The sequence below is a fragment of the Vombatus ursinus genome, unplaced genomic scaffold (assembly GCF_900497805.2).
Source record: "Vombatus ursinus unplaced genomic scaffold, bare-nosed wombat genome assembly UNPS02014863.1, whole genome shotgun sequence".
NCBI classification, from domain to species: domain Eukaryota; kingdom Metazoa; phylum Chordata; class Mammalia; order Diprotodontia; family Vombatidae; genus Vombatus; species Vombatus ursinus.
In genome coordinates this window covers 31,297,323-31,317,404 of record NW_020954641.1, presented here as the reverse complement: position 1 = coordinate 31,317,404, position 20,082 = coordinate 31,297,323, and the positions used below count along the sequence as shown (strand labels likewise).

The 20,082-nt window shown below is 40.3% G+C and overlaps 1 protein-coding gene across 1 annotated transcript in view; it reads left to right on the top strand.

Annotated features, from left to right (window-relative positions):
• ADAMTS2 (ADAM metallopeptidase with thrombospondin type 1 motif 2) overlaps positions 1-20,082 on the top strand; it is a 451,457-nt gene that overhangs the window by 326,322 nt on the left and 105,053 nt on the right. Inside the window, exon 5 of the mRNA XM_027841791.1 lies at positions 4,048-4,131. Coding sequence (XP_027697592.1) covers positions 4,048-4,131 — 84 coding nt within the window. The remainder of the gene's footprint in view (positions 1-4,047; positions 4,132-20,082) is intronic.

Here is a 20,082-nt window from a genome sequence, read left to right as displayed (position 1 = left end):
TTTCATTCTGCACCAGTTCATACGAGTGTTCCCAGGTTTCTCTAAGTTAGTCTCTTCTATCATTCATTATGGCACAATAATATTTTCTTGCATGCGTATGCCATAATTTGTTCAGCCATTCCCCAATTGATAGGCACTCATTTTGTTTCCATTCCTTTGCTTTCTGATATCCTATTGTGTCCTGAGTTTTTATTTCAAAGATTCTGCCCAACTTTTCCGAAAGGGATACTTGAAAATCCTCTTTTTTATTAAAGGTCCATTTTTTTTCTTTTAGTAGTATACTTAACTTAGCAGAGTTTTTCCCTTAGTTGTAAGTATTTTTCTTTTGCCTTGTGGTATGTCATCTTCCAAGATTTCCTCTCTTTCATTTTAGTTTCAGCATAGTTTTATGTGATCCTGACTGTTTCTTGGTGTCTATGTTATTGTGTTAGGTTGTTGTGGATTTTTTTTTCTAACCTAAAAACTCTTGATATTCTATGATATTCTTGATAAAACTATGATATTCCTGGATATTTTCAATTTAAAGTTTCTTTCAGGAGGTGACTGCTAGATTCTTTCTATTTTCACTTTACCTTCTGATTTTACTAGGCAGTTTTTATATTCTATATTTATAAATTATATTTGAGTTTAAATTTACATATTTATAATTTATGTCTAAATTATACACATGATTTATATTTAATATTCTAATAGGTAGTTTTATAACGTCTTAAAATAAGGTACCCATGTATTTTATTTGGTCATGGGTTTCAGGGAGTCTGATGATCTTTAAATTATCTCTCTGTGGTAGGAATGTTGCCTGTTTTATGTGGGTTAGGCTGATTTTCCTTTAAAGGAAGGTATTCTCAAGGTTGTCCCTGGTCTGGCTTCCTTTCTGCCTGAGACATAAAAGGCGCTGCCTCCTCTTTTATAGGGAGTTTGTGTTGAAGGTTTTAGTGGAATTCCAATTGCCTTTCATAGATGCCTTTCTGATCCAGTGTGGCTGTTGCTATGCGGAGTGCAGAGGTGAAAGAGCATAGCATTTTATCTGAATTGTATGGTTTTAAATATTAAGTAAAGTTACTTTTATTGCATTTTTATGGTACATGAGTGTTTCATTGCATTCTAATCCTGAGCCTGAATCACTGGACTGACCTAGGCCAGAATATTCTCTCTGACCTGTTTTCCAAGTAAACTTTTTTTGACTTCATATCTTCTCCTAATTTTTCAGTCTTTTGATTTTGTTCCAATATTTCTTATTTTGTGGATTCTTTGAATTATGTTTGTTCCATTCTGTTTTCAGGGAGTCTACTGCTCTATTCATTATAAACATTCCACTTTCTGTTATAATAAGGCAGCTAGATGGTACAGGGGATAGAATGCTAGGCCTGGAATCAGGAAGTTCTGAGTTTAAATGTGGCCTCAGATACTTACTAGTTGTGTGACCCTGGGCAAGTCACTTTCCTTCTATTTACTTCCACTTCCTCCCTCAACTTGGAAATAACAATAGCACCTACTTCACAGGGTTGTTATGAGGATCAAATGAGATAATATTTGTAAAACACTTAGCACAGTGCCTAGCATATAGTAGATACTATATGAATACTTATTCCCTTCCCTCTTTACTTTATGTTCTAAGCTATTTATTCTTCAGTTTTTTTCTAAAGAGCTTGATTTCAATTTTTAAATTTCTGGTTTCATTTCTTCCATCAATTATTGGAGTCCTCACAGCCAAGTCATTCTTCTCCCTTCCCTCACCACCCCACTCCCCCCAACCTGTTAGAGGTTCCACTTGTATTTACTGTGGAGTGAATCTCTTTTCCTGTATTCACTCTTGGGCTTCTCTTAACCCATAATAGTTCTTCACCATATTCAGAGTTTTCTTCTATTTACTCATAGCACCAATTTTAGTTTCTAGACTGGGACTTTGTGCAAAGACCAAGTTCTGAACTCTACCACACTCTTGGATGGGGTAGGCAGGACATACTTAATCTTGTCCCCTGTTGTAATCTGAATGCTGCAACTGCTATTTTTCTGTGGTTTTGGATGGGGTAACTGGTTCGTGATACCCCTTCCTGCTCTCTTCCATAGCCCTGGCCTGAGGTACGAATTTAGGTCCAGAGCCAAACTCAGCCTCTGTGATCTGCTGCACTCACTGGATTCTGATTCCATCTCCTTGTTCTGGCTTCCTCCCCATCTCCTTTCCCTCTCCTTGTGAAGCCCCATACTGGAAGCTGACTCAGTACTCTATTTCCAGCTATGATAGGTCAAAACTGACTGTCAGACATTGAGCTATCTTTTTTTATCCTTAATCCAATTTTGAAAATTTATTACTAAAACATAATCACATCTGTATCTTCTAGTGGGGTAGGGAAGAGGAGGAAAGAAAGAAGAATATTTTTTGTTAACCAAAAAAAAAAAAAAAAAGAAAATGTATATTTAGTTGAACCTGAAGAATGTTCTGTGCATTATTCTATTTTTTCGGTCTTGTTCTTAACTGTCTTCAGGATTAAATTAAAAATTAATATATGCATAATTTTCTATAATATATACACACTATCTATGTGTATGTATGCATGTGTGTGTGTATATATACATATATAATATATATATACATATATATGTATATGTATTATCCAGGGACGTCATATTTACTCATTCTTTTGTCATCCTTAATAGAAACGTTTGGAAGTTAATCATATACATGCACACATATGTGTGTGTGACATTAAGCTATCTTACAGATTTCTGAAGAGTCCTCCAGTGTGGGCTGCCTATGCACTGCCCATCTCCAACTTCTTGGGGAGTGAACCACCAAAGCTCCAGTGGTCTGCTTCTAATTGAGTGCTTACAACTTATCATAGGAAAGATCCCAGTTTGCCTTCCTTAGTTCCCTGTCCCAGGTGGCAAAAATAAGACAGTTAGGAGAAAAGTGAGGTAACCATGTTATAAGTGACAAAAGAATTTCCCTGAGTTAATGTAAAGAGTTGAGGGGATGGTTAGTGCTTCAGACTCTGATACAGGTTGATTCATTGGTCTTCCCTCATACTCCTATAGTTGCATGACCATGGATAAGTCACTTAACCCATCTGAGCCTCAGTTTCCTCATCTGTAAAAAATAAAACTTTGGGGCAGCTAGGTGGCGCAGTGGATAGAGCACTGGCCCTGGAGTCAAGAGGACCTGAGTTCAAATCTGGCCTTAGACACATAACACGTACTAGCTGTGTGACCCTGGGCAGGTCACTTAACTCTATTGCCTAACAAAAAAATAAAATAAAACTTGTATTACCTCCTTCCCAGGATTAATGTGAAGATTATAGGAGGCAATATGTATAAAGCACTTTGCAAAACAAAGAGTAAGGGCATCTAGGTGGCACAGTGGATAGAGTGCTGGCCCTGGAGTCATCTTCCTGAATTCAAATCTGACCTCAGACACTTACTAGCTATGTGACCCTGGGCAAGTCATTTAACTCTGTTTGCCTCAGGTCTTCATCTATAAAATGAACTGGAGAAGGAAATGGCAAGCCTCTCCAGTATCTTTGCCAAGAAAACCCCAAAAGAGGTTACAAAGAGTCAAAAATATCTGAAACAACTGAACAACAACAACAAAGCAAGACTATTCTTCAAGTATGAGCTGCTATTATTATTATTTCTGTTATTGTTTTTAACTGAATTATTTAGAGAAAAGTACTGATGAAGTTCCCTTTACAGGTTCCATACCTGACCAGTACTTCTCCATTCCATTCCTTGGGCAGATATCATATCCTCTCTTCCAATGTCTATCATACCCTTGTTTTCGAGGATTAGGTCAGATGTATAGCTGACTTGATTTATCCTAACTTAATCTCCAGCTACTAAGGAAACACTCCCATTGTGTGTACTGCCCATGAGAGTCAGGAGTTCATAACTAGGTGTTCAGAATGTTTATTCTGGTTATGGAAAAAAAAAAACATATGTCTTTGGGATGGACAAGCTCCTGTCTCCAGGCCCTAATGCGGGGATCATCATTCTGGCAGTATAAACATGACCTCGATGGGCTCAGCCTGAAATATTTCCACTCTTTTCCAGGTTAACGAAATCTATCACGATGAGTCATTGGGAGCCCACATCAATGTCGTTCTGGTGCGGATAATCCTGTTGAGTTATGGAAAGGTAAGTAATGGGGATTTTAAATCATTAATCAGAGGGCCAGCAAAAGGGGCAGAGATAGATGTCTGTAATTTGTTCTATTCATCAGGGACAGGAACATTAATGTGTCCCTGATTGCCTCCTGTGGCCATTGTGAGAGATAAGAACCCTGTACCTGATAAGGACCTCACTGAGCTCAAAATCTAAACCAGACTAGACAGTTTGCTAGGCAGCTTCTCTAATTCTGTTTCCAAGCTGTTCCTCTTCTTGATAGCAACCATAAGTATTCATCACTTCCACCTCCAGACTCATAATGCCTTCAGCTGAAGCAGTGTTGTGTTCTTTTACAAAAAGGCAATGACCTTGATCCTAAAATTGGTAGAGTGACTTGAACAAGGCCATTGAAATACTCAAATGGATCTATGGTCTTATCCATTTGGGTGTTCCTTGTAATGATGCATATGGCAACCCCTCCATGCTTATCCATCTTCTGCAACTCTTGTCCACATCCTCCCCACAGGGTGTCTATCCAATGTGCTGGGGCCCTTCCTCAATTTCTCCTGAGTATGGCTCTAGCAGCAGACTGAGTTTGCTTTCTGAGCATTAACCTAGCTAAGTATGGAGAAGCTTATCCCCTATGTAGGTTATCCACTTGGTAATTCATTCATTGACTAAGCTCACCAAGCCTATAATAAATAACAGGTTTTAAAAGCCAGATCCTGACTGTAAATCCATTGGTCTTTCCACTATACGTCACTGCTCCTGAGAAGTTCCCATTTGGAGAGTTTTCCTATAAATGTTCAAATGATTAGGATATGTCCTTACTTTTAGGCTTCTTCATGTGAGAACACAGCTTGAATATTCAAATGGATTTTAGACAAGCTCTCTTTAAAGTGGTCAGAATAGTACTTGTACTCTTCCATTGATGTCCCACTCCCAGTCTGCCTTATGGCCTATATGCTCAAAAGCCATGCCAGGATAGCCCAATCTCTGACAGGATGGAAAGGCCTCCACCTCAGGCATCTGTTCCCAAAGACCAGGACAACTGAGTTGAGGAACAATCGCCAGATGTTTTGTGATCAGATGATAAAGGTTTGGGGCCAGAGCAGCACACCCAGACTGTCTGCTAAGGTGGGGAAGGGTTGTGATCTGGAACCTAGGAGCTTATATTATGCAGAATGAAGTGAATAGAGTCAAGAGAACAGTTTATACAATAAACCCATTGTGTAGACCAACACCTTTGAAAGACTTAACTCAGGTCAATGTAGTAACCAAACATGATTCGAGGACCTGTGATGATGCATGCTCCCCACCTCTTAATAGAGAGATGATGGACTCTAGACGCAAAATGAGGCATACAGTTTTTGACAAGGCCAACATGGGAATTTGTTTTGCGTGACTATTCATACCCATTACAAAAGTTTTGTTTTTTGTTTTTCACTGGGGGAAGGAGAAAGGGTAGGGGAAAAATAAATATTTGTTCATTGAAAAAAACCCAAAAAACTCCTATACCAGTGAAACACAAGTCCTTGAAGTATTTGAGCTTGTCAAGCAAAGCAGGAGAGTTAAATTTTATATGAAATGACCCTTGGGAAAAAGCAGTACATACAGGAGGGGCTCCGTTAATGGATGATGAGTCAGCCTTGCTTTGTGCATATTCATGTAGCTTTTAAGTGCTTAATGAAGGTGACCAGTGATGATGGGGATTCAGCTTTCATATCACATATTTGGGATGTGCTCATAACAGTTCCTCAGACTGTCCTGTTGGGATCTAAAAAGCCTCAGAGGGAACAAAGAGGTTTCTGTGAAGAAGTGAACAAGGATTCCTCACTTAATTATTTGATATTGTCAGAAAATGGGTCTCCTGAAAAACTGAGGGTTTGTACTTTAAGGACTGGAACTTCAGGGGTTACTGGAGTGTAACCCTCATACACCCCTTAGAACCCTCCCACACACACACACGTACACGGTAAAAGCATCTAAGGTGTGTGATGTTGAAGCTTGCCAGAGGTAGGTGACTTTAATGCCCCCCACTTTGTACAACTACTCTTCCTTCTGCCTCCTTGTCCCTGACTTGTTCCTTCTCTTTGGTCCATTTCTCTTGTTCTCAGTCCCTAGAGCAGCCTTCTGTGCTGCCTTCTCTGCTTCTCTCCCCCATTCTCATCAGTACCTTTCTCTCTTCCTTCCTCTGATATCTAGTTCTTTTGATCCATCCTTCTTCCTTCCACTTTTTCTTTCTTAGGCTTAGATTCTTTTCTGTCCTTCCTCTTCTTTCTTAGTCTATTAATTTCTTTATCTTCTTTTCTCTCTTAATTTCCCCTTTCTGCCCCTTTTCTTTCCTTTCTCCTTAATCACTTTTCTTCTGATCCTCTAATTCTGTCCTACTTTCCTAATCCCTTTATCTTCCTCTCTCTTGATTTTCTCCTTTTGTTCTTTTTTTTCTTCTTAAACTCCTGTTCTTTTGACCCCCTTCTTCTTTGTCTTAATCCTCTATTACCTTCTACTGTTTCTATTCTACTCTCCCTATGCTGCTAGGTGTTACTTTGTAGGTAGTGCTTAGGGGCCTGGAGTCAGGAAGACTTAAATTCAAATCCAGCCTCACACATTTTATAGCCATGTGACCCTGGGCACAGCTATATGACCTGAGGTGCCTCAGTTTGTTCAACTATAAAGTGGGGGTAATAACACCTACCTTTCAGAGTTGTTAGGAGGATCAAATGAGATATTTGGAAAGCACTTAGCACAGTGCCTGGTACATACTAAGTTGCTTAATATATCCCACCTACTCCAACTCTTTTCTTTTCATTTTCATTGCATGGCATGATTTTAATGGCCTCCTCAGTGGTATGAAGGATGCTGAGCCCTTTTCAGGGCTGCTCATCCACCTTTGGTGTCTACCTGGCACTCAACTCTCCACTTTGGCTCCAAAAAGCTATAGTCTGCACAGCAGCCACACCCTAATAAACTTACTTGACAAATGGACTTAAACTAGTTTGAGGGTAACTGATGGACCCCAAACCTGTTGGTGAGTTAGGGGGTGTCTCCTCCAAGCATGTGAAGACTTCCCCTGATGGAATGGGTAAATGAGAACAATTTGTTCCAATAGCTGAGAAAGCAGCTGAAGTAGGTGCTGTGGAGCACTTGGAGTTTGGTCAAACATCAAAAACACCAAGATCATCCACTGCGTTCCAGACCATCACTGGTTGTCTTGACTTTTGTCCTGCCACAGGATTTTGATGACTCTGGAAGAAAGAGTGAGGCTGATGACTTTGTGCAACTCTGCCTCACTTAAATCCAGTTCACTAGAGAGTCAAGACATCACCCCATGATGTCATTAGTCCTCTAAAAACGAAGGACAAATAACAACAACTCAGTACTCAATGGTAGGGCTGTCAAGGGGAATAAGAAAGGAGAGCTGAGTCCTCTGCCTCTTCAAGACCTGATCTCCGGGATAGGTGACTCAATACTGGTGATGCCACACCAAACTGGACTGAGATAGCACTGTTCTTCCAAAGACCCTAACACTGGGATCTGATACTGCCCTCACTATGACCTTTGAAATAAAGACAAGTCCTGGTTTAAGCTAACATGTGAAGATGGTAAAAGCTCATCACAGCCAGGAACAGTGACTTGACCAAGGCCTTTTGCAGCCCAAGTCTCTTAACACCCAGCCCAGTTCCTGTTGTTGACAATAGAGCAACAAAACAGTGGTCTTCGGCTTGTGGTACAGTGAATAGAGTGCCACACCTGGAGTCAGGAAGATTCATCTTCATGAGTTCAAAACTGGCCTTAGACACTAGCTGTGTGACCCTGGACAAGTAACTTAACCATGTTTGTCTCAGTTTCCTCATCTGTAAAATGAGCTGGAGAAGGAAATGGCAAACCACCCCAGTATCTTTGCCAAGAAAAGCCCAAATAGGGTCACGAAGAGTCAGACACAATTGAAACGACTCAACGACAACAACAAACTCACGGAGCTTCAGATTTCGCGTCATAAATCATAGATTTAGAACTGGAAAAGACCCTAGAGGCTACTTAGTCCAACCTCCTCATTTTAAAGATTGGGAAACTGAGTCTCAGAGAAGTAAAGTGATAACCCAAGGTTTCGAAGCTAATAAGACAGAGCCAGGATTTGATCTCTGGTCCTCTGACTTCAGATCCAGCTACTGGATCTAGTGGATCTACTTCTACTGGACCAGCCAAGCTTATGAGGTTTCTTCAAGTGAGGCACCTGAAGTAGAAAGAGTTAATGTGAAGTAAGAAGATCTGGATTCAAAGTCTAACTCTGTTACTATTATTTGTGTTACTTGGGGGTGAACCACTAAACCACTGCGGGCTTTATTTCCTCATCTAAAATGAAGGAATGGGGTCAGGCAACTTCTGAGTCCCTTCTAGCTCAGAGACCAATGAATTATGAATGGAGAAGAAAGTAATGTGGTCATGGTGGCCTTGTTAAATTCATGGTGATCCCATTCCACACTGGGGCTGGGATTCTTGGTCATCAGAGATAGCACTGAACTGCCAAAAGTTGAAAACCAGATGACATGACATTCAAAAGTTTAGGATAACTCCATGCAAGTAACAACAATAAGGATATCATTAAAAGTGAATGAAAAGGAAGTGAGAACAAGGAATAATAGATGGACAGTGTTATTTGTTGGCGCCCACCAAATGTTAGGGAGTGCGCTAGGCATGTGACCCGGACCCTGAGGGTGGAGGATTTCTAGGAGGAGTCAGACAAATCTGCACAGGATGAGAAGGTGACCAGATGAGCTGCAATGTGTACCACTGGAAGGAAGACACACACTGAGGAGATCAGGGATCATTGAAGTTTCTACATAATAATGTCACATTTCTCTAGCGCTTTAAATGTTTTGCTAAAGCACTTTCCTTTTAACAACCCCATGAAATGGGTTGACTAATTATTCTAAAATGTGGATAAACCTCTAGTATAGCATAAGGCCATAGATGTGTGTATAAATATGTATATAGGGTGGCTAGGTGGCACAGTGGATAGAGTGTCAGGTCTGGAGTCAGGAAGACTGATCTTCATGAGTTCAAATCTGGCCTCAGACACTTACTAGTTGTGTGACCTTGAGCAAGTCAGGTAACCCTGTTTACTCCAGTTTCCTCATCTCTAAAATGAGCTGGAGAAAGAAGTGGCAAATCACTCTACTGTCTTTGCCAAGAAAACCCCTAATGGGGACATGAAGAGTTAGACGTGACTGAAAATGACTAAACAATTGTATGATTAATTGTGTGTGTGTGTGTAACTGTCTATTTCTATATGTCTATGACTGTGTCTATGTTTATATCTTTGGGTGATCATAGGCAAAGCACTTCTATGAATCTCGATTTTCTCATCTGTAAAATGGAATTAATAACACTTGTACTGCCTATCTTATAGAGCTGTGGTGACATTCCAATGAGATAATATATCTGATACACTTCGTAAACTTTAAAGATCCCCACGAGGGATTATTATTGTTATTGTACTCTTCGTTTTATAGATGAGAAAGTTGGATTGTATCTATATGTATATATATGTGTGTGTGTGTGTGTGTGTATGTGTGTGTATACATACATACTTTCATTTATATACATATATACTTTCTCATATATACACATTATATATACATATATACTTTCATATATATATTTACATGAAAGTCATAGAATTGAAGTTTTGTTTTCTATTGTCTTTTTATCAGAAAAGATTTTAACACTAATTTATTATAAAGTCTTCATTTTACAAAAGAGGAAGATGAGACCCCTTGCAAGTAGAGAAGGGATTTGGCAAAGGCCACCCAACCAACTTAGCTGCAGGTCTGGGTGGGACTAGAACCCACTTCTTTTGACCTTGCATTACACGGTTAGTAAGCGTGTCAGACCCAGAGGAGACATAGTGCTGCAGTGGAAGGGAGGGAGCACTGGCCTTGGAGTCAGGAAACCCAGGCTCAATCCTTGGCTTTGCCCCTTACTATCTGCATGACCCTGAGCAAGTAGCTTCACTTTCTGGAAGTTCGCAGGATCATAAATTTAGAGGGACCTCAGGAGCCATTTTACAGATAAGAAAACAAAGGCCCGGGAACATTGATTTGCCCAAGATCACCCAGCTAGTAAGTGACAGTCAGGATTTGAACCTGAGTCCTCTGAAACTAGATCCAACACCTTTTCCATCGTTCCATGCCTCATCAGTCAAAGGTGGGGGTAGAAGGAGATGATGTCTAAGGACCTATGGTCCTATGACTCCCAGCCCAATTCTTTTCCCGTGATACCTCTGTCTCTTAGTGTAATCATGACTGAATCGAATCATGAGTTTGAGCTCAAGCACTAGCATGACATTAAGAATCATGATACATATTTTACTCTGTTCAGTAAAGGCCTTAAACTCCGTTAGCAGGCTCATAATAACCCACTTCGGGAGATAATTGGGAGCGTACATATGAGTGATGAACTGTTTTTCTTCCAGCTTGTGACATGGCTCTAAGCTATTGCAAGTTTTTTCCTAAAACAACATTTCACTCCTTAAAAAAAAAAAAGATTCTTTTATGCAATATGTCATCAGCCAGCAAGGATAGCATAGGCAATATTGGAGGTTGCGTAGCAACTGGCTTTTCAATGTATTATTTGGGGAAGGAGCCACAGCCAGTGAACCATACTAGTTTTAAATATTTCCAAGATAAGAAAAAGGAAAACAAATATAAATCAGAAGTTTGGGATAATTGGAGAATGCCACAAAATGCCAGACGAAGGGACCTTGCCTTAGCTTCATATCTCAAAATACCAGGTCAAAGCAAATTATTGAAAATCATTTTAATGAAATTGTTGGTGTCCTAGCTGAGAATATACTTCCAGCCTGAGAGATTCACATTCAAAAGTGTCTCTAAGGCATGAGAGCAGAGGTGACCCAAGGGGCACATCTATAGAAAAGAGACAAGGACTAGAATTCTAATTACCTTTGTTCAGTTGGAGAAATAGTCGAAGGCCAAGTGAGGTAGCATGCTAAAAAGCAGAAAGGACCCTTGATGGTAGTTATAGACCTGACTTCTAGCCCTTGCTGTGCTAACTAACAGCATATGACCTTGGCCAAGTCACTTCTCTTCTCATGGCCTCAGTTTCCTCCTCTGTAAAATGACCAGGTTGGACTGGATGATCCCCAACATCCTTTACAGTTCTAACATTCTTTGAGTTTTCCAGTATTCTTAAACCTTACTCCATGTATTCTTTGATCCTATGTCACTGGTTTCCTTGCTTTCCCTCTCTATCTCTGGACTCCAGGCATTTTCACTGGCTGTCCGCCATGCCTGGAATGTTCCCCCTCTTCAAGTCCCATCTAAAGTCCCACCTTTTACTGGAAGCTTTTCATGATACTCCTTCATCTTAGTGTCTTCTTTCTGTTGACCCTTTCCAGTTTTATCATGTATATACAATCTTGTTTGTACAGTTGTTTTCTTGTTGTCTCCCCCATTAGACTGTGAGTTTCTTGAAGGCAGGGACTGTCTTCTGCCTTTCTTTGTATCTGCAGTGCTTAGCACAGTGCCTGACACATAGTAGGTGCTTAATAAATGCTAATTAACTGACTATACACTTCTTTTGGAAGCAGTGACTTTCATTGCTTCCTGTGTCTTCTGTCCCTGACTCTGTTGTACTTACTGGCCTCTCTGCTTCTGTCTTCTTCTGGTTGTCCCCTGTCTTCAGCTTGCAATGCCTCATATCAGGGCTTCTTTGTAAGCAATGCAAGTAAATAAACAATGATCCATCTCTAACATGATGTGAAACTCAGAAGTCTTCCCATAGGCTCCAAACAGTCATTTGATTAATAATTTTTCAGTTACAACGTTCAAAATAGTGAATATCCCCATGTATAAATGAGTCGAACCACAATTCCTTACAGCCATCTTCTTCAAACTAGTCTTTGTTGTTGTTGTTTAGTTATTTCAGTCATGTCTGACTCTTTGTGACCTCATTTGGGGTTTTCTTGGCAAAGATATTGGTGTGGTTTGCCATTTCCTTCTCCAGCTCATTTTACAGATGAGGAAATGAGGCAAAAGGGTTAAGTGACTTGCCCAGGGTCATACAATTAGTAAGTGTCTGAGGCCAGATTTGAACTCAGGAAGATGAGTCTTCCTGACTTCAGGTCCAGCCCTGTATCCACTGCATCACTTAGCTGCCCTAGTCCTCTCAGTACAATTATCTGCAGGGCAGTTTTCTTTCTGGTTTTAGGACAATCAATTTCTCTCCACATTTCATCTGAGAGATGGTATTTCTTCTCAAGTGGATTTTTTATTGCCAATTTTCTTTGTATGAATATTCTTTTTCTGTCCCTTTTAACAACCAAAATAAATAAAATCATTTTCAAAACTAACTTTTGGCTTAGGTGTGTAAAGGAAAGAGGGGCAAGATGTGCTAGAGGGCATGGCTTTCTTTCTGCTTCTCAAACGTGGAACTTCACATCCTGTTTCTCTGTCTTTGCACTGGCCATTCTTCTGTTATACTTCTTCCTCACTTCTGCCTCATAGAATCCCTCACTTTCAGGACTTGGCTTCATCACCAATTTCTATGTGAAGCCTCCCCTAATCCTCTTCCTTCCAACTGCTAGTATCCTCCAGCCTTAAAGTGCCTTGTATTTATTTTGTATGTATTCTGTACATATATATGTGTATAAGTGTGTATTCTGTACACATATATATGCTATATAGTACACATGTATGTATATGTTGTCTCCCCTAAGAGAATGGAAGCTCCTTGAGGGCAAGGACTATTTTATTTTTGTCTTTATATTTCCAGCATCTAGCACAGTACCTGGAGCATAGCAGGTGTTTAATAAACAAAGGCTTGTTGATTGATAGAAAGATAGACAGATAGATAGACAGGTAGATAGATAGATAGATAGACAGACAGGCAGAGAGGCAGAAATATAGAGCATTTATTAAAAACTTACTATGTGCTCAGCACTGATAAAAGTGAACAAGAGAGTCCCTGCCATCAAGGAACTTACATTCTAATGGGAAAACAATACATAGAAGGGGTACTGGAAAGCAGGGGTGGGATAAGGGGAAAAAGGTCATGGAAAAGTACTCATGTAAGGGCATAGTGGAAAGACTGCAAGAAGCATGGTGACTCCTGACAGAGTATTGATGGTCTCACAGTGCAGATTGAGATATTTTGGACAATGTGGACATTTGTGTTGCCTGACTAAGCATATTTGTTAAAGTGATTTTGTTTTTCTTTTTTTATGGGGATGGAGGTAGAAGGGAGAGAAAAAAAATTTTAGTGCTTTTCAAAAATTAAATTAAAAAAAGAACTATCATGGTGGCTAGGTTCTTGGCTAGATAAGATGAAAAGCTTATCTATCTATCAGAGACCAAGGGAATCCAAAGTGGAGTTTTAGTTTCTGGCAGGGTGCAGATGGTTGAGAAACATACAGATACATAGAAAGAACATTTTTTGGTATGTAATTCCATCAAGTAATCAAATTTTAGAATAATAGGAGAATACCACCAGAGAAGTAATGAACCAAAACCCTTGGGGAAAAAAGGTTTTGGATCTTGGGTCAGGTCTTCCTGGTCAGGTAAGATAAGAGAGGATGGAGTAGATGACCTCTGCGACATTTTCTAGCCCCAACATGCTATGAAGTCTCTCCTTTGGACAACTCAACAACCTGGCACCCTCCTACAGCTGAGAATACAAACAACTATTTGATAATGAATTACAATGAGCTGTCCAGGTGTTGGTGCTACTAAATGAAGGGCATTAAACAATGCCTGAGATTTAGATGGCTTTGGCCAGTCCATGAGCTGGGCTCACAGGGGTACTCACCGAGCTGTGTGCTGTTCCTCAGTTTCCCAGCGTGATTTGCAGATGTCGCTTTTTTCTGATTAATATCATTAAACTAGAGTGATTACTTTGATTTTTTTAAAATATCATTTTTAGAGCTGAAATCTTAGAGATCATCTATCTAGTCTAGCCTGCTTATTTTACTGATACAGAAGCCAAGGCCCCAGCAATCAAATTCCAGGCAGCTAGGTGGCACAGTAGATAAAGGACAGGACCTGGAGTCAGGAAGACTTATCTTCCTGAGTTCAAATCTGGTCTCAGACACTTACTAGCTGTGTGACCCTGGACGAGTTACTTAACCCTGTTTACTTCAGTTTTCTCATCTGTAAATGAGTTGGAGAAAGAAATGGCAAACTGAACACAAACAACTGAGCGACAATCAAGTTCCACTTACTTCACCCCTTTTGGTTCCTCTTTCTTCCTCTGCAATATGAGGGTCGTAGATGAGATGATTAATTCTGTGGTCCCGTCCAGCTCTCACAACATATGAATCTAATAAATACTCAACATCTCATTGGGATGACAAGAGATACACATCTGATACATGTCCAAAGCAGAACTCCATTCTCTTCCTCCCTAAACTCTCCTCTCTTTCCAATTTTCTTATTTCTCTTGAGAGCATCGCCACCCAGCCAATCACCACAGTTCACAATCTCAGAGTCAGATTTTTCCCTCTCACTCACCCACCTCTATCCAGCCAGTGGGTAAGTCTTCTTGATTCTGCCTCCACAAGATCTCTCACATCCCCTCCACTCACATGGTCACCACCTTAATTCACTCTCTTATCACCTTTCACCTGGAAACAGCCACCTAAATGGCCTTCCCAATTCTGGTCTTTCTTCTTTCCGATAATCCTCCACACAGCTATCAAAGTGATATTCCTAGTGCACAAGGTCTGACTATTTCACTCTCCTGCTCAAGAAATTCCGATGTCTCCCAGCTACTGTAGCTGGGATGAATGAATGAATAAACAAATGAAGAAACGAATGATTCTTGACTCTTTCCTCTCCTTTGCCTTCCATATCTAGCTATTTGATTGTAGGATAAAATATAAACTCTTCTCTTAGGCATTTAATGCCCTCCACAAGCTGCCACTTACCTTTCCAGACATACTGCTCATTTTTCTTCTTTGTGCACTCTGCATTCTGTACAGACTGGCTTACTTGCTGTTCCTCACATGTGACATATAATCTTCTATCTCTGGGCCTTTGAGCAGGTTTTTCCAGTAACATATGAAGAATGCCCTCCTTCCTTGCCACCACCTCATAGCTCCCAAAAGGCTCAGCTCAAATGTCAACATCAGGCCTGTCTTAATCCCCACAAGTTACTGTTCCCTTCTTCTTCTCCTCTCCCCTGCTTGAAATCATCTTGTATTTATTATTTGTACACATGTCACCTTCCCCAACAGAATGCTAACTCCTTGAGAACAAGAATTAATTATTTTTGTCTTTGTATTCCCAGTATCTGGCATATAGTTAGCACTTACTAGGTACTGAATGAATGAATGAATGAACAAATGAATGAATGAAAAAATTAATTAATGAGTCATTTTTTTATTTTTTCCTTCACCTTCCATATCCAATCATTGTCTTGTCAATTCTATCTAAACAGTCTCCTTTGTGCCACTCAAATAACTGCTACATCACCTCTCACCTAGACTATTATAGAATGCTAATTGTTTTCTCTGCTTTTGGTCTCTCTCTCTTCTCCAATCCATTGCTCCACACAGCTGCCAAATGCATATTCCAAAAACACAGATCTGACCATGTCACTCCCCTACTCAGAAAATTTTCAGTGGCTTCTTGTTGCCTCTGAAAATTAAATGCAAAATCCTTAACTTGGCATTTAAAGTCCTCAACAAGACTGTACCTACCTACCTATCTTTCTAGCCTCATTTCATACTATTCATCCTCACACACTCTCTGTCCCAGTAAAATGGACCTCCTAGTTATTCCCTGCACACAATATGCCACCATCTGCCTCCATGCCCTTGCCCAAATGGTACCCTATGTCAGGAATGCATTCCCTCCTCATCTCTGCCTCCTGCAATCTTTTCCCCATTGAAAAGTAGCCCAGATATCACCTTGAACATAAGACTTTCCCTCACTTCCTCCCTCCCACAGTTGTTAGTGCACCCTACCTCTTGAAATTACCTCATATATATACTTTAAATTCACTTATCTCTACTACTGATAGAGTAGTAGTACTGCTAATCCTGCTAATAGAATGTAAAACTCCTTGAGGGTAGGGACTATTTCATTTCCTCTTTGAATTACCATGCTTTGCTTATAGTAGGTGGTTAATAAATATTTATTGAATTGAATTGGAATTTGATTATCAGGCAAACACCAAGCAGTTTTTGATAGTTTCATAGATTTGGAGCTGGAGTTGCCAAGGTGTGTGGTATGAATAGTAAATGCTGCAAGGCTCTCCAGAGAGAGCGGTGTAAACTGGAGTAGTCAAGGAAGGCTTCTCTGGAGGAAGTGAGATTTGACCTAGGCTTTGAAGGGTGGGTAGGGAAAGACCACTAAGTAGGGAATTTCAGAGGGAAGAAGTGAATAATAATCCTTCAGATTTATAGAATGTGTAACAGTTTACAGAGAGTTTTCACATCTCCCTTTCCACAACACCCCCTAAAAACCTGTTGAAATAAGCATTAGTAAACTTAGTTTACAAATGAGAAAACTGAGCTCCAGAAAAATGAAATGACTTGCCCAAGATCACACAGTGAGTTAGTGGCTGAGGTAGGACCAGAATTCATGGTTCTGCCCTCCCCCAGGCTGGTTTCTTTCTGCTGTACCAATCACATCTCTATGCCCCAGTCTTCCTATGTGCAAAGTCCCTTCCCCTTACAGAGAGTGGAGAGAGGAGTGTGGGAGCTGCAAAGGATTAAGTTCTCTGGGGACTACAAATGGGAAACTCTTCTAAATGCATATGAGTTATTCTTTTGCAGTCCAAGCTCTCTCTAGCTATATGGAGGATGCAACAGGGTCCAATTCCCAGGACTTGGGATTTGTTTACTTCCCTCTCCAGGAAAAAATGAATATAACAACACAGAGAAGATGGCGAAGCCTCTATAGCCAAAATATTAGAAATCCCTCCAAAGGATAGAAATAGCTGAGTTTTGCCTGTCAATGCAGTTACTGTGGAAACCACCCTCTGGCACTGGGGACTGATAGAGGCGGGGCTGGGTTTTATTGCTTGTCTGATTCACTAAAGGGAAAAAAAAAAAACAGAACATAAATAATTCAAAACAATGTACAGTAAACAATGGAAATGTCATATTGGAGTAATTTGCAAAGTTTTGTATATAAGTCCTGATTTATTCATTTTAGAATTCAAGTCACTGGGGTGGGGAGCAGTATTGCTCATATAATCCCTAGACATTCATGCTGCTCACTATCCCTGCTTTGACTGCTAGCTTCTGTCTGTTTAGATCATCAGCCTGGGCGTTGGACTGCACATCCTCTAGGGAATTCTCTTCTCTCGGCCTCTAGCCACTAGGGGCTAGGGTTTGATTCCAGAATATGGCCCTACTGTTGTTGGCCTTTCATAGCAAGTACAAAGGTGTGGTAAGCTCACCCAAGAGATGGGGTGGGGGGCAGGGTCAAGCTGTTTGGCCAGGAAAGAATGCTGGCACTGGGAATCAGAGGACACTGTTGGGAGTCCCTACTCCTACATCTCCTAGGCATGAGAGCATGGGTATGCCTTGTCATCATATATCACAGGGGTTTTTTTTGAGGAAAGAACCTTATAAACCATAAAGCATTATATAGTAATAGGTGCTTTAAGGCTTGCAAAGTGCTTTATATTATTTCATTTGATCCTCACAACAACCCAGAGAGGTAGTTGCTATTATTATCCCTGTTTTACAAATGAGGAAACTGAGGCAAACAGAGCTTAAGTGACTTGTTCAGGGTAACACAGTTACTAAGTATTTCAGAAAGGATTCAAATTCAGATCTTCCTGGCTTCAAGTCCAGCACTCTATCTACTGTGCTACCCAGCTGGTTCTATAAACCACAAAGTACTGTATAATCATATATGATAGGATTCTCATGGGCCCAGTACTTAGCAGGGTAGGTATACAAAGGAAGGTTACAGGATACAGAATCCATTGGACTACTAAGCTTCTGTTGTGGGATGGAGGGGAGAATGGTTATATCTTTGCATAGTTATCCTACATAGGACATGCACAAAAGAAAAGAGGACAGAGGAGAAAGAGGAATACATTTGTTCATGTTGGCTCTAGAGACACCAAACCAAGCCAAGGAGGGTGGACAACCTGTGCCCACTCATCCTAGAAGCTCTGCTGTCTCTAAATATATACTGTGTTGTATCAGTCCATTATCTGCCATGCTTTTATTTCTCCTAGAAAACTAATGGCCTAGGAATCTAGTTATGACTGATTAATATGATTCTATTTCATGTTTAAAACAAATTCATAGCACATTATTTAAGAAGCCAAACAAGAAGACAGCCTGGTAAGTAAGCCTTCACAGTGCTTCATCCATATTATATGTAGTACACAAGACCTCCTTTATACATGGACACTCAGAAAGCTCCCCCAAGTTCCACATAGAAGCATGGTTCACAAATCTCCCACCAATGTGTTTTCTTCTTCCTTTCTTCCTTTTTTCTTCCTTTGTTCTTTCCTTCCTTCCTTCCTTCTTTCTTTCTCTCTTTTTCTTTCTTGCTTTTTTTCTTTCACCAAAGGATACATCATTTTAAAGCAAAAAACATTTAATCAAACAGCGTAGTAAAATAAATGACAAGGAAGATTCTCTGTATCCACAGGTGTGCTAGTTTATCAATCTACCATTGAGGAAAGGAACACATGCAGAAAACACATGTGAGTAGGAAATATGTATAAAAGGGTTTACACAGGAAAAGATAAAAAGAGGAGCAAACACGTAGGGATATGAGTGGTTGGGGAAATCTGTGCTTCACAAAACCCCTAGTATACCTTGGTAACGTCATTATGCTATTCTCTGCTGGGCATCTCTAGGACAGCTAGGTGAGACAGTGGATATAGCTCTGGGCCTGGAGTCCAGGAACACCTAACTTCAAATCTGGCCTCATACTTATGAGCCATGTGACCCTGGGCAAGTCACTTAACTCTGTTTACCTGAGTTCCTTATCTATAAAATGAACTGGAGAAAGAAATGATAAACCTCTCCAGTTTCTTTGCCAAGGAAACCCCAAATGGGGTCACAAAGAGTTGGACGCAACTGAAACAACCGAACAACTACAACAACTGGGCATCCCTGAAAAGCCCCTGGCATTTCCTTTTGCCATCTAATGGTTTTCAGCTGTGATGAACCAGTGGTTCAGCTGTGGCTTAGTCCCCATAGGGGTGAAGGTCTTCCAGATCTTTAGTTTATAGTCTCAGGGGGTTATCTTTATCTATTTTGTGATACATACGCTAGCTAGCTGCATTCTATAGCTCGTCAGAGAAGCCCTTAGGACTTTTCAGTTCATTTCTTGATCTTTACTCTTGCTGCCTCTTGAGCTCTTTCAGTTTAAAATCTTACTTAAATTCTGTTGAAAAAATTCCTTTCAATCTTTTTCTGATCAAATGATGTCAGTTGTAATGCATACAAATTGCAGGGGCTAGGTCGAGAATACTGAAAGGGTCCAGTGCCCTTTATCCCTTTGTAGCCTACATTCCTGCCAGTGGCAAAATCTTTGCCCTCCCTAAATATGCTCTAGCCAAATGGGACTACATTTTTTAAAAATTAAATTTTATTTTATTTTCATGAAGCTCCGCCTCCTTTTCCTCCCTCTTTCCCCCCTCCCCTTAGTGGAAAAAAAAAAAACCAAAACCCCAGTTATAAACATCTAGCCAAGCAAAACAAATTCCCTCATTGACTACATCCAAAAAAAAAAAAGAAAAAAAAATCTTATCTGAGTCTATCATCTCTAACAGGAGCTGGACAGCACATTTCGTTGTGAGTCTTCTGGAATTATGATTGGTCATTGTGTTGATACAAGTTACTAAGTCTTTAAAGGTTGTTTGTCATTACAGTATTGTTGTTTGTGAGGAACTGTCTGATGTTGGCTACTGCCAGGTGGGCATTGTGGCAAGATTGGGGTAAGATCTGGGTATTTGGAAGTACCGAGGCAGGGGCTGTGG